Raw genomic sequence first — 15,058 nt, forward strand, 5'->3', positions numbered from 1 at the left:
TATGATTACTTAAATACTGAAATGATATTTACGTCGCAAATATCATTTCTGTCGCAGATCTATCAAATACTACCAACGTCTCGGACAGTCGTTTGACGATGAACCGTGAACCAATCGACTGTCGGTTATCGATACGTCCTTGGCGAAACAGAATCAAGTCCTCTTAGTCGCGTATGAAAAAGCGGTTTCACAGATGAATAAAGTGTTCCAGCCTCGTCGCATCGGAAAATCATTACGCGTCATTTCGCTCCCCGCGACGCTGCGTAATAACGCTAACACATATACGGTGAATCTGTATGCCTCGCCGCCATCATAAATCCATTATGGCAATATCTAAGGCTATAAAGTCACTTCAACTTGGATCGCTGAATAAGAAATCGGATCACCTTACTTGCCCACTTTTTAAGAAGCGTCTCCGCTCGATCGTCTTTCCCGCGACCGCTATTACGTGTAATTGCGTCCTAAATTTTCTAACAAACAACTAGGGTTGCGGCATAGCGGATTCGTAGCAGTTTTTTTTTTTCAAGCACGTAACGAACGTTTGTTTCCTTCGTGGAAAAGAAACCGAAGAAGAAAGTTTCTAGCGTCGGTTGTGTAATTATTTTCAAGCTATAATTTTAGATGTACAGACTCTAAATTTCTTCAAATACAATTTTCGAAAATTTTATCTCAACGACTATTAGCCCATTTTCGATCGAACTCGTTTCCATAACGAGACGTTAATCGCTCGAAATGAAATATGAGTCGGTCAGTCACGTGCATAGATTTGTACTTGTAGGTCGATGCGCGCGCCGCAGTATCATAATTAGCATTGTTTATCGAGTGCCTGATTATGGCACGAGTGGCGTAATGACCTAATCGTACGGCGTTGTACGTGGCAACAGACAGAATTTACATAGAGCCAAGTAATTACATGCCGCAAACGCTCGCCGATGCAATCACTGCGGTCTACGCGAGATGAAGTGGATCCGTTTGAACAACTTTGATGTCCGTGCGCTTTCTTTTTTCACTTTTTTTTATCTCCTGACCTTTAAACAGCAGCATCGCAATCGCGAAAAATCAGCACAACAATCGTTAACACAACATCTCCTAAACGAAGCTACAATCATTCGATCCAGGCTCGAATTTATCTCTCCGCGCATGATACTTTTTTCAGGTCACCGTACCTGCTACTTACATACACGTGCACCGCGTATACCTCGCGAAATAGAATCGACTCGTTTCAGAATTGGGTTTCAATTCTATTTCTGCGGACGTTCAAACGATTATCGAATTCTCGTGTGCCGCGCTTCTCAAACGATCAGCCGCTGATTGGAAGAAAACTGATTAATTCTGTATTCGTTTGGTCGCCTAGCGATTTTTTACCATGCTCGCAACGAAAACAGCGTGATATCGGGATTAGTTTAGATCAGAGCTTCTTAAACTTTTTTCATTCACGACGATGATTTTGATTTCTTTCTCAGAAAATATAAATAAACTACTGGACAAAATTAGCGGAACACTTTTTTAAATGTTCATAATAATCCAACTTTGCACACACTCAGAAGACACTTGAAGACTACTTCTCACGAAGTTTCACCGAAATCGGTTGAAACTCTCATAATTATGAACATTTACAAAAATGTTCCGCTAATGTTGTCCAGTAGTTTATATAATTACCGAATAAATAAAAATAATTAAAATCTCGCGACCCCAAGATTTCGCTTCGACCCATAGCTTAAGAAGACCTGGTTTAGATAAACAAACAGCCGCGACGGGTCTGTGAAAAAACACGAAATAATTAAAGCGATGGCTTGGCAAACACTGTGTTCTCCGATTGCTGCGCATCCTATACAGCAATTTTTTTTTGTTTCTTTCGCTCCTCTTTTTTTGTTGCGCTTTTGCGTTCCACGAAAAAGCATACAGAGTATTCGTTTCTCCGCTGGCAACGAGGCATGAAACTGAATTCCGAAGAAATATGAAACGACCACGAACGCGCGCGTTTCGCGAAACGGACGAGTAGATTTTGGAGATTGGTTATAAAATGAAGTCGCGTCGAAGAACCGTTCACAGAGGCTATTAATTAAATGCCAAACGCAAAAGTAGAGGAAGACAATTGTAGTCGAAATGGGGTTTATTTAAGTGCTTCGACCCCCAAGTTCTGATTCTGTTCGGTGAGATTGGTATAACACAATTCTAATCATCGCACGATGTAACACGAATACTCGACAATGCCAAATAACTCAAGTTTATTTCCCTGCGAGAGTTTCGGCATTAACAGTCCGTGGGCCGACCGAACGGTTGTTAACGTTATGTCGTGGTAGTTTAATAAACGTTTAATGCTTTTTGTTCGCAGGACGATGGCACGTCGGAAACTATAAGTTACCTAGCTTTTACCGCCTCGGAATACGATAACGGTAGAACGTTCAAGTGTTACGCCGAGAACTCGGTTACACGTTCCGACAACCTGGAACCGATGAAAGAGACGACCACGATTGAAGTTTTATGTAAGTGAGACATAACTTTCGCCAGCGCTTCCGTTCCCTTCATTTGCCGTAACGAACCCACGTACTCTTTCCATTTCCTTTTTACACGACCGCATGGGATATTCTCTATAAATGTTTGATATACTTTTTCTTAACATTAATACCATCTCTGAGAAAATCAAATAACTCCTTGAAAAATCGCGTAACCTCAACGTTAGGAGTCGTATAATTTTTCTTCGTTTGGTACCGAGACCAGGTTCAATTTAATATGCAACTTTTCCTCTCCTCAATTTAATGTTTATTCGACGCTTCGACCCGCGTTCCTCTTCAGAAGTAATTAGCTTCTTTCTTTCGTCGAAAGCAACAACATATTCTTCTTTTACCAGAGAGGCACGATTCGTACTGTCGCGAAATAATATATCAGCCATTTATCGTCGCCAGAAAGAAATTCAGTAGTCCACGTAAACAAAATAATAAAATATAATTAATTCTATATCTCGAACAAGTGATCGCAAATACAAAATCAAACAGAAAAGAGATAAAAGGAAATTCTTGTTTGCCCCGCGGATTTATTTCGAAAGAAATAGTTTCCTTTTACGATTGCGTTGGGATAAATTTTCCAATAAAGTTCCCGCCAACCGTCGAGGGCATTGTCGTCGAAACGTTGCAGACAAATGATTCTCGTACACTTGTCTCCCGCGAAGATACGAGAAACTAAAGCTACGATTAAAAGGATATTTTTCCTCTGGGAGAACGACTCGATTCGCGAAAAGGTCGTAACGAGTTCCCTTTAATTTAGCTTTAGCGAACCGAACGAATAAAAGTACATAACGTTCTTGACAATTCTTCCACCCAATTTTTTTTTTTCACGATTCTCGATCAAAGATCGATATAGTTCGGTTGAAATTAAGTTACACTACACACGGACCCTGATCGCGGATGTGTGCGTATACATGTACTCGTGTTGTATCGCAACCTTTTCAATTCGCTTTTTCACCTCGAACGAAGGATTAGAACCATGATTTTAATTAACCGAAGTAGATCGATACTAATTCAACGAGAGTTCGAATATAAAAAAAAAGTTACTCTTATATTCAATCGTTCGCGCCACCCAATATGGAGCAATGAAAAATTATAATCAGAAACAATGTTTCAATCGGTATTTTAAGACAGATCCAGTGGTATAGCAGATTCAATCGCTGCACCATTCTTATGTCTATCCTTAACAACATAAAATATTGAACTGTGGCAATGTGGTCATCGCGCTGATTTCATTAAAAGAGAACTTCTCAATTCATCCTAAAATGGTCTCGACAGACACGCCAGAGCAAAATTAGCTTCTTCGGAAACCTAAGTAATTTTGGATCGATTTTGAAATACGTCAACATTGTCTGAGAAGTATCTCCTTTCTATTTTCAGGCAGACTACTTTGGTGACAAGAAAATCAGTATAAATAATAAGTAACAATGATGTAATTTATGTTTCCGGAGAGTTTCATTCTGGAGTACAAGTTTGTTTATAAAAATAGACACGTACCCTGTTACCAATTAAAACTGTTTAATATGGAATGTCTCTTTTATACGGTGGCCGATACTATTGATTATTCCCATCACTGTTTGTCGTTGAAAAACCAAGATTTTATGTTCAGTTTAAACAAGCGTTATTTCCCGTTTGTTTTCTGTTCCAATATTTTCGTTTGGTCGTATTGTACTTCCGTTCCCGTGATTCCACCGCATTAATAAATATGGCTTGTTTAGCTAGTACTCATCTTGCGTCTTCTATGTCCATCCAATACACTGTCATCCAACAAAATCTCGAAAAATCCAATTCTCGCCGTCCATCCGTTTGTAACAAAAGGAAAACGCAAGGTACGCTCCTTACAGATTATTCCATCGTCATCGTTTCGAAAACTCCGGTACGCCAAATGTTATAGGAATTTGAAATGAGTTTGAAATTATAATATAAATTTGAATAAATATTGTAAAGTGCATATCGTCAGTCCCATAAGTATTCGTACCCTGTATGTCTGATGCAGAAATTTATCTAGTACCGATGTGGTATCCAATTTCGGTTGTTCGTTAAGAACCTCGCTGAAAATCACGATTTTCAAAGCGGCGAATGGATTCAAAAGATTTCGACGAAGCCAACACGCTCGACCAAAAATCTGATTCAGAAGTCCTAGTTACGGTCTCTGTCGCGGGGAATGAACGCGTCTTCGGGTCCGATTTCGCGATAACGATGGCGAGAAAGCGTTAAATCTCGATGGACATCCCGATAATCCCGTCGCTTATAAGCAACTTCTTGTATCTTTCAATTACGTGCACCGGGGCCGAGAGATCTTGGTACAGCGATAGGAAAAAAGGAAGATAGATAGCCGTACATCTCGTTGATGTTTCCAGTTACGTCGCGGAGCGACGGTGGAAGTTTCGTTTTGTACCCAGGCACGAAAGCTATCTACGGATTGGAAACGAGAAACTCGTAGCTGGCGATGTTCCAACTTCTCTTCCCCTTAGACATGCCACTCTCGCGACTACGTACTTACGGGAGTTTTGTTTTATGTCCGGCATTTTGCGCTGCCCGTGTTTAAACATATCTCGGAACGCGGACGAACCTGCGCTCTGAGCTTACTAGGACTTCTCTACGTGCACGCGCGTTGTTTTAATCCCAGACGTTCCGCAGACGACGACATATTTTCGGAAATAGAAACCGCGGGTCGACCCTCCGCTTTGACGTCGATGCTGTTTTCCTACCCTTCTCCTACAACGATGATAAGCCACTGGAAATTACGGGAATCGAAGCACGGACTCGTCAATGTTTACGACTGGAAGTGTCGGTATTTATTTCTACAAGTAGCAATCCCCTGTTGTTGATAAATCTTCGAAATCGATCTCCTCGAAGATAGAACCTCGTGCAAACAATTTCATTTTCGACTAACTTTTTTACGAGGGATTTTCTGTTCGCCGATGCGATATCACCCTATATTTCTGTCGCGATTGTCGCCTTAAATTCTAGATCATATTTCCCGATATCCCGTGCATCATACTTTGGGGATTTTCCCAGCCTTCATTTGCGCCGCTGGAAAATACTTCAAACTTTTAAATTCCTCCATGGACTTACGCTTCGTTTTTCAGCGCTAAAAGACCACAAATTCTTCGCTTTCTTCTTGTATCTGGAATCTTTCGCTACGAGGAATTTATCGTTTCTTTGTCCTTCTAATAATATTAATCGTTTCAGTTCTTGCTCGGTAGAAAAGAATTATTGGGGAGTGAAATCTTTCCAAACATTTTGTTCGACGTTTTAAAGAACTTACTTCGGTCCTCTATGGATCATATAATCCGATTGTAATACAAGTACATAATAACGGACAATTTGAAAGAAAAATTTATTCTCATAAACAGACGCTTTTATTTCTCCGTGGTATCATCGATTTGTTATCTTCTTGTTCCGTTTGTCACGCGGGAGACAGCAATCTTCTGTCTCTCATCCTCTCTTCGGATACAGTATAGGTACCATTCAATTTGGCAGCGTGTTCTGTGACGTCATATTTTTTAGGTTGCTCTTTTTTACACGATACGTGCTTCGGCATAAAACCTTGGCGAAACGAGGCCCTCTCGACGTCACTTTTTCAATTTCTCGCGAATCTTCCTTGAATCGTCCTTGATGCTCAAGCACCGTTAATTAAATTACCTGCAGTTTGCGATCAAGTGACACAGCGATTCGTTTAAACGCGTTCGAGTAGACGAGACATTTAAAATCTCATAAATATTTCCCCGATAATCTAAGGCTGATAAATGAATAATCGAATAGGTCGCTAAATTTTTAACTAACTGGTATGATATTTGGTTGCAGATCCGCCGATAATTCGAATGAGACCCGAAAACATCACCGTCAACGAGACCGAAAATTTCATATTATTTTGCGACTACGAAGCCAACCCAGCTACCTTGCTAAAAGTAACATGGTGAGTTTCCTTTTAATCTACGATATTGACTGTCAGAACAGACACAAGGCGGATCTTTGGAAAACTTCGGCTAGAAAAATATGTAACACAGAATTCGACAAGGATAATAATTTTTTTGCTATCCAACTTCTGTTTGAATAATTTTCCGCAGAATCGCCGTAGACTGTACGTCGGTATCACCCTATCTTTATTATCGGTGGATTAACTTCTTGCTACTTTGATTCGATTTTATTACAAGGGTAATCGCGGTTAGTCGAAGCACTTGTAAAGCTCCGTATAGTCGATAAATTATACGAGCAGTTCTGCAGCAAACTGAGATGGGATTCGAAGCAACTGCTCGCAGTTTATTACCTGTTAACTTTTTTCTTTTCATCAGCTGACTCCTGCGAGTCGTATCATCACAGTAACAATTCTTCGAGTCGTAAATAAAGCTAGTATTCCGAGGTGTGAACCCAGTTAAACTTTTAAAAAGCTTCAATTAATATTAAAAATACATGTATATATAATATTGAAAATATCGGAAAAAAGTGTTAAAGTAAAGGATTAAAAGCTTGTAATAAATGTTCGAATTGATGCTATTACACGGTTTGTATACCGTGCTGTTTACGAGAAAAAATTGTTGCGAGTTACAAAGTAACGTAATCGTAAAACTGTTTATCGACCGTGTAACGATATTAGGGTGCAAAGGGTTAATAAGCCGTATAAAACAGGAGTACGCAATTTCTGTTTGGTGAAATATATCCCAAAGAAAAAAGAAAAAAAAACGTGAAAATATGAGACGAAAATGAAAGTGATGTAAAAATGTATTTTTTAATTTCTCTCACATGCATCAACGTGTCATCAAACGATAGAATCGGTATTCGCGTTAGGGAAAACTTGAATAGCAGGGATCTCAAGTATCCACGTACATCACTCAACAGCAGCATTCGAAACGTCCGAATAGGAAGGCGTGAATCTATCGGGATGATTTATTATATATATTTCTGTAGCGCGCTCTAAAAACCATATTTCACACTGATGCATGTAACGGCTCGCATGCGAGGATTCGATTCACAGCGTCGGCTTTGCGAGTGAGTATTTCGCCGGAAAAAGAAATTCCAAAACCACGGTCCGATAAAAATGAACAAACGCGATTACACTTGGAAAAATGCAATAATTACAAAAGCACCGGGATATCAATTGTTGGAATTACTCGGTGGCGGTTAGCTCGTGCCTGGTATCGACTATCGATATTCGAGCCACTATTGTCACAAAAATCTCTCATCAACCCGACGAATCCAAAACAGTTAATTTAATACCGGGCGTAACTTTTTAGGGTTCTATCGACGCACCAGGAATCAATCCACGTGTACGTTTTTAATCGGGTCGCAGTTATGTATTTAGATTATAAAAACGCGGTAGATACTTTTTCTAAAAATGTTCAAAATCATTACTAACCAATACGTAACTAGTTTGTGACTTCGGTCAACAACCAATTACGTTTCTTTCGAGCAGCTCGATCGCTGAAATATCACACTGTGCGTTCTCTTTTTTATTTGCTGTTCTTTTCAAGCCGTGTCACGGGACATATTTATTCTGTTACTACCCATCCATTTCATTGCCTCGTAGCATTTTTCACCATACAACGGTACATGAATTTCGGCTATTCGAAAATAAAAAGATTTTCAATCTTAAAATATAATTTCGTATAAAGAAGAATACTAACTCGAAATTAAGGTATTTTCGTAGTACATAATTACACCCTGTGCGTTCGTTTTGTTTTGTTCCGCAGGTTACGAGACGACGAGGAATTAGTTTTAACCGACGACCATTACGACGGTGGGACTTCGGAGCAAACGGACCTCACCGTGAAAAATGCAACACCTAGCGATCAAGGCACTTACAGATGCATCCTAGACAATAACATTGGTCCATCCGTTTCGGAAGACATCATTGAGGTCTCCGTGTTTTGTAAGCATTATTTATTACATTTGTACATTATTATATTTATATATTTGCTATTCATTTTCTATCTAACGTCCAAATAAAAAGATCCATTTGTGTCAAAGAATTGCTGCACAATGCCCCACCGAGCTAGGAAGATAATTAACACGGGTTAGTTTCGTTGCAATTAGTTCCATTTGGTAGAGGAATTCAAATCCAAATAGACTTCGCTGGATCGATGAACGCAGTCTGAAAGGAGTCCTCAGAGAAACTTTGTATAATAGCGAGTCGCTATTACCGACATCGGACTGCAAACAGTTAATCGTGGACTTTCTCTATTAGTCAAGCATCGTACAAAAAGAAACAGCGCCGAATACGTCGCGATACTTTCCGACGCATTAAATATTATTCACTGGAAATAGAAGGAAATTAAGAATATGCTTGTCCCGACTCTATTTATTCACCAAGCGTTAATCCAACTCTGAATTTAAATTATAATTTATTTTAAAATCCCCTCCCGTGTTTGATTTCTCTCCTTACGGTAAAAACGGTGAACTCGAACGGGAGATATTCTGTTATTCGCTTTCGAAGGGTGGAAGCAAAGAAAAGGAGCAGCGAAAAAGGTACAAAACGAAGCCAGGGTTTATCAAAACGGAACAGTTCATTCCCCCCGCGGGAGGCGTTAATGTATCGTCGTGGATTAAACGAGGTACTCCTCGGCTGGTTATTGGTTTAGTGGGTCAACCATTCCATTTTCTGGAAAGTTAACATCGCGTCACCGTAAGCCCGACGGCGATACAATAAACTCCTAAATGCAGGCTTAATACCGCCCGAGGGTGTTGTATTTTCTTCAAATAATTCATGAAACGGGCCGAGAATTCGAACGCAGGAAATTAGTTCGCCAACCTTCTCCCTCGCCGCGCCGCCATTGTTGTTTTTCCTTCTTCTCGTTCCCGAGCAAACTCCGCGGACGGTTCCCCCGAATTCTTTTGTTTTGAACTTGCTGAAATCTTGATTACCCCGCGGATAAAAAATGTTCCAGGCAATCTGCTGATTGGATCCTTTCCCCGAAACTTTCCTTCGGGTATTTCGCTGGCACCCGACTCTCCGGCTGTCTTGTTTCCCGTGTTTATCCAACCTGATGCGGCGTTAAATCGACTGGGCCCTTCACGCGCGTCGAACGGCCTGTGAAGCTTCCAGCGGATCAGAGAAATATTTCTTCGTGCATACTGGAAATCAAGCGTTTCCCGAGGCTTACAAACATCTTAATTTCACCATTGTTCTCATATTTCACCACTGTTCGCAGTCCGAAACTCGATATGTATGTGTGTTAAATCTGAACCAGAGTCATTCGAACCCAAAATTGCTCCTCATCGCATAGTAAATACAGATAAGGTGCTTTCAATGAAGAACAGGCTAAAAGAAAAATTCGCGAACCAATTTTAAGGCAGACCTAGCCCAGAGCCACGAAGGAATCGATCATAATCCATCGTCTCACGCTCTGGTTGTTTGTTTGCCCTCAGATAAACCTGTGGTCGAAGTGATAATGGATCCGGAGGCACCTGTAAACGAGGCGGACCGTTTGAACGTCTCTTTGACCTGCGAAGTTGCTTCTGGAAATCCAGCGAGCCTGACCGCGGTCCGATGGTATTTGGACGGGCACCTGCTGAAAGAACTTCCGGATTGCACGAGAAATAGCACCGCGACCACCACGACCACCGAGGAATCTTTAATTTTCTGCGATATCGATCCGAGCAAGTTGCTGTTGGAAGCAGTGGGACGTTCCTTTCACGGGAACTACTCTTGCGAGGGCAGAAACGACGCTGGCTGGGGACCACTTTCGCCGAGTGCGCCTGTTATAGTCCATTGTGAGCTCCTTTAATTTTTAATCCCTCGATCCAATCTTTTTTCTGGCGGGTCCCGCATTCGGAGACTTTTCAGTCCGTTGATCTAAATTATTTTCTGCCTTGTAAAGATTCACAGGTGAGGACGCTTCGGGTCGTCGAAAATGGAACACGGTGAGAAGGTTCCCCGAGAATTTTCTCGGACTTGTCAGAACTGCTAAAGTAGACATTTCAGAGGCGTACCTTCGTTGCTGATTTAACCAAGCTTCCTTATTCGGAATATATGTTTCTGGTCTACACGTGAAACGATTTAATTGGATATTCAGAATTGCCAGACCGAATTCTCGAATAGTTACACGCCTTTTGACCTGAAACGTTCACACTAATATTTCAAAGATAACAGTCCTATATAGTCGATATCAAAATACCTACCCTATCTCGGTGTCTCTCTAAAAAATTCATCAACGACCTTTTAACATATTCACCTTTTAACTTAATCAGTTTTGCCTTGGACCCCAAGATTTATTACAGATACGTAATCTAGGTTATTATTTTGATAATAAAGAAGTGATATTAAATTTTATTGTTTTAAAAAGAAAATTTACGATTTACTTTTGCAATAATTCGTGCCCCAAAAGCCTATAAACTTATCCTTTGAGTAATTGCCAATTGTTACTCAAACTTAATATTATTCCAATTAGTTTGTAATTGCAATCTACGAGAATCTACGAGATATCTCGTAGTTGACAGTGAATAGGTTAATTATTACGCGAACAGGTAGCGGACACCATATCCGCCAACCAAACTATTCCACTGTGTTCGAATTATCGAACTAGAAACTAGAGATTGTTAAAGTGGAACTGTAAAGTACAAATCACGATTTCCTTATTGTTCCAAACGACAGACAAACCAGGCCCGGCCTCGATCTCGTACGAACCTCAGCAGGTAATAAAGAAGCGACCGTTGACCATCACGTGCTTCGTCCTGGACCCAGGACGCCCAAAGGTAGTTGGCTTCAAATGGTTACGAGGCCTTCACAGACTTCCGGATGAAAACGACGCTACCCTTACCATCGAATCGGTTAATTTGGAAACTGAAGCGAACTTTACTTGTCTCGCTTACAATGAAGCCGGCGACGGGGATCCGGCCACCACGTTTATCGACGTGTCTGGTGAGTTGTAAAGTTAGTTGAAAAAGTTTCTAATTCCCGCACGAATAAATCTGCGATACGTCTTTCGCGTGACGTTAAAATCGCTTGGACGTCTGAGGATTAGTTTTGCTCGGAATAATAACGTTGCTCGTGTACAAAGTGATATTCTTGCGATGCGAGAAAGTTCTTAGATTATGGTAACGAATACGTAGGAGTGTCGTAAATTTGCAAAATAATTGAAATGGCGGAGCGAAGGAAATTTACGGTAATTATTTCTTCTCTTTCTGTCTATGTTTGCTATGCAAAAAATCTTTCTCGAAAAATACCAAAGACGGTTTCAAGCAACAGCTTCTAAACAAACGTCCATTACGGAGGCGTGTTCTGGGGTAGAAAATTTAGCGAGTTTCCTTATCTCTGGCTGACAGCAACAATGTCTCCGTTCCCGTTTGGAAACGCGGCTGAACTTGTTCTTTGATTGTCAATAGCGGCGCCAGCCTTTATCAAGAAACTGCTTCCTTATCACGGGTACGTGTACAATTCCCCGAACGTTAGCATCATGTGCTGGGTCGAGTGCGCGCCAATTTGCAATATTTCCTGGCTGAAGGACGGCATTCCCATGGATTTCTCTAAAACGAATCGATACTATCTGTCGAACGTTCATCATCCGCCCGATCCACAAACGAACGACTTTGAGAGCATCCAGTCGACCCTGGTGTGGAACTTGACCGCCTGGTCGGGCGGACAGCTCGACCGGGTCGAAGACAACGTCAAATTCACTTGCGAGAGCACCAGCAACGGCATCGGTCCTGGAGTCAAAAGCAGCACTCATTTTCACGTGGAATGTAAGTCCTGTTGAATCTAACCGCCGCGAGATCGAGGGCTCCGAGATCGTTTAACTCTTCGGGACTGAGCGGATTAAAAAACGTCCCACCTTTTGCTTAGTATGCGAGGTGGGATATCTTTTAACCAAGCAACGAAAATCGATGCGCAAATACGGCGCGATAAATCACTTTACTCCGCGCCGTTTACCTTCTCAAAAATAAATACCTAAACGTTCCTCGTTTTTTTTTCTCGAATTTTTACGGAAGAGCGGCCATAAACGAGGGTGTAAACGATAAAATACGGCCACTTCAGATGATAAATTTTTGTCCCGCAAGTTCCCCCGGAGAATATGACGATCTCGAGGAAAATAATAAACGTCATCGTCGACACGATACCGGAAACGGTGAACTGCAACGCGAAGGCGCATCCGGAGCCGACGTTCCGCTGGTTTCGGGAGGGCTCCACGGATACCATCGTCGAAGGTCGTGTTCTCGATTTGAAGGTGCCCGTGCCGCGAAGGAGCAGCGGAACTTACTACTGCGAGGCCCTGAATCGCCACGGAAGCAGAAACATCTCCATGGTCATGAATGTTCAATGTAAGTAAAGAAACATTTGCTCCGCTGGCTTCGAGTCGTTTCGAGTGACATTCAAATATTGACGAAGATTTAGGTCTCCAAAGCGGAACACTTCCTACGGAAAAGATAGTCTTTTTGAGTCGTTTATTCCTCCCTTTGCATAACTGTCACCAACTCGATATTTTGGAAACTGTTTCGAGGATTTGGATGATCGAGGTCTCGAATCGTATGGTCCAAGAGCTCCTCGAAGCTTCGAGTACTCGTTAAAGCTAAAACTAAAAGGAAACTCGTACAAACGCGAATTAACGTATTCCATGAATATCTAAATATGCATCTAAAAAATTTAAATAGCGACTTAAATTTGACTCGGGAGTACGTAAATGAACTGCTACGAAATTACATTCGGTGTTTAAAATTTAATTTTGAAGTACGTTGAGAGATAATTTTAACTAAATAAGCGTTAGTTCTATTCTCGGGGGTTCAGCAATGTTCCCCTTTATCGGGATTGCCAGCGAGAGGGTGAAGTTTGAGAAATACTAGATTAGTGCATGTTTCATGTGACACCGATGTGTCCGTCCAAAACCAGCCAAATTCGAACATTTTCAATTTCACAGTTAAGCCCGAATGTCACGTGGAAAAGGAACGAATAGACGGCGAGGATTACGTGGTGTGCTCCGCGATAGCTAATCCAAAGGAGACCGATTTCGTTTGGGCATTGAAGAATGACAACGACACGTTGGAACAGATCGCCGAGATACGAAATGGGAAAAGCTACATTCGACTCGATACATCGGTGACAAATTTCCGGACATACGTTTGTATCGCGAACAATTCTATTGGCCAGTCCACCCCATGCGAACGGGACGTTCCAGGTACGTTGAAAGAATAACACAATGGCTTAAATTTGACTTAGTATCGTTTTGCTAATAATAATTGTCGACATTTGTTTGTTTTCCTTTCGAATTTTAGATTACGCAGCAATTCGTTATACACCTGTTTCTGTATTTGTAAATAATATTTTCCATTCGCTAAATAATCAATTCTATAAATTGCATAAAAGCTCACAGGTATTATCGTTGAATGTTTATTTTACCTGAATAAGCGTTATTGTTGCAATTAGTTTGTAAATTGCATACTGTCGTTTCCAGAATCGAACGCTAAAAGCTATAATCAATGATTTTCAGTTAATTGAGTTTGGTATTAAACTCTCAACCGGTATTAAATACGCAGATTATATTGTTTGATACGTAGCACTCGGCACCATCTTCTGAAACGTCTACGAGCCTGCATAATTGCTTTGAATCATGCGTAACTTTTATTTTCATTCATTTACCGTATATTATTATATTTAATACGTGTATTATTCCGAATGCAATTTCAACGAAAGTACAAGCACTCGCGATCATTTATTACGGTTTCGGAACTTAGGATTTAATTATGAAAGAAATTCCATTCCGAAGTAGTGCGAATTTTTACGTTAAACGAATTCCGTCGCCATAGTCATTTCACGTCGCCTGATATTACATTCCAGTCGTAATTCTCGTATCACATCATCTGGCTATAACTCCCGTGTAACGTACATTGTCGGGATACGGGAGTCTGAAAGCGTGAGATTAAGGAAACCAAAAACCTCTGAAAGCAGCTTGAGGGAAGCTTTCAAAAAATGCAGTGACAAAAGTTTCCTCTCAAGTTTCCCGTTACACGTTACGAGAAAAGTAGAACGGATTTACGAATTTTATTGAAGTACTAAAGAACCCTTCGAAATATAGCCGGTACATTTTCACAACCTTCTTTACCAGGCTTACAATAGCATAAAATCTTGCTGCCTTAATCTTGGTCCGCTTATTCTTCCTATAAAATGACAGATCGCGTTGCTTTTATTCGGCCGCGGTCTAATTTTGTAATCTAATTTACACGGTTCTCCCGAGAACGATACATTATCGTTTAAAAGCGTGTCGCACCTGCGTTATCATTATCTTTTATAACAGGCAAGCATAAGTAATTGGACGATTTAGGCGATCGATCTCCATTCACGTTGAAAGTGACCAATTAATATTTAATTTACGATAACAAATTGACGTTGCAAACATTACACGTTAACGTAACGTTTTTAATACATGGAAAGTCATTATTGAAAGAAGCTCTGGTCTCTTATGGCCTCCATTCGTAGAGTGAGAAATTCATTTCCTCGATTAGAGTGCCAATCGAACTTAATATTCTTCTCAGATAAAAGTTAATCACTCTGGATATTGCATTTTTCAGACCATTTTGAATAAATTATAGATGTAATTCTTCTCGCCCAGGAATTATTATTTACC

The 15,058-nt window shown here is 40.8% G+C and overlaps 1 protein-coding gene across 5 annotated transcripts in view; it reads left to right on the forward strand.

Moving 5' to 3' along the window:
• Nucleotides 1-15,058, forward strand: part of LOC128878088 (hemicentin-1) — a 253,712-nt gene that overhangs the window by 190,620 nt on the left and 48,034 nt on the right. For all 5 annotated transcript variants that reach the window (XM_054125956.1, XM_054125960.1, XM_054125959.1 and 2 more), the window contains 8 exons: nt 2,336-2,486; nt 6,315-6,426; nt 8,198-8,376; nt 9,873-10,217; nt 11,098-11,364; nt 11,829-12,185; nt 12,501-12,761; nt 13,355-13,612. In XM_054125956.1, the coding sequence (XP_053981931.1) occupies nt 2,336-2,486; nt 6,315-6,426; nt 8,198-8,376; nt 9,873-10,217; nt 11,098-11,364; nt 11,829-12,185; nt 12,501-12,761; nt 13,355-13,612 (1,930 nt within the window). The remainder of the gene's footprint in view (nt 1-2,335; nt 2,487-6,314; nt 6,427-8,197; nt 8,377-9,872; nt 10,218-11,097; nt 11,365-11,828; nt 12,186-12,500; nt 12,762-13,354; nt 13,613-15,058) is intronic.

Source organism: Hylaeus volcanicus, chromosome 6 (assembly GCF_026283585.1).
Source record: "Hylaeus volcanicus isolate JK05 chromosome 6, UHH_iyHylVolc1.0_haploid, whole genome shotgun sequence".
Lineage (NCBI taxonomy): Eukaryota > Metazoa > Arthropoda > Insecta > Hymenoptera > Colletidae > Hylaeus > Hylaeus volcanicus.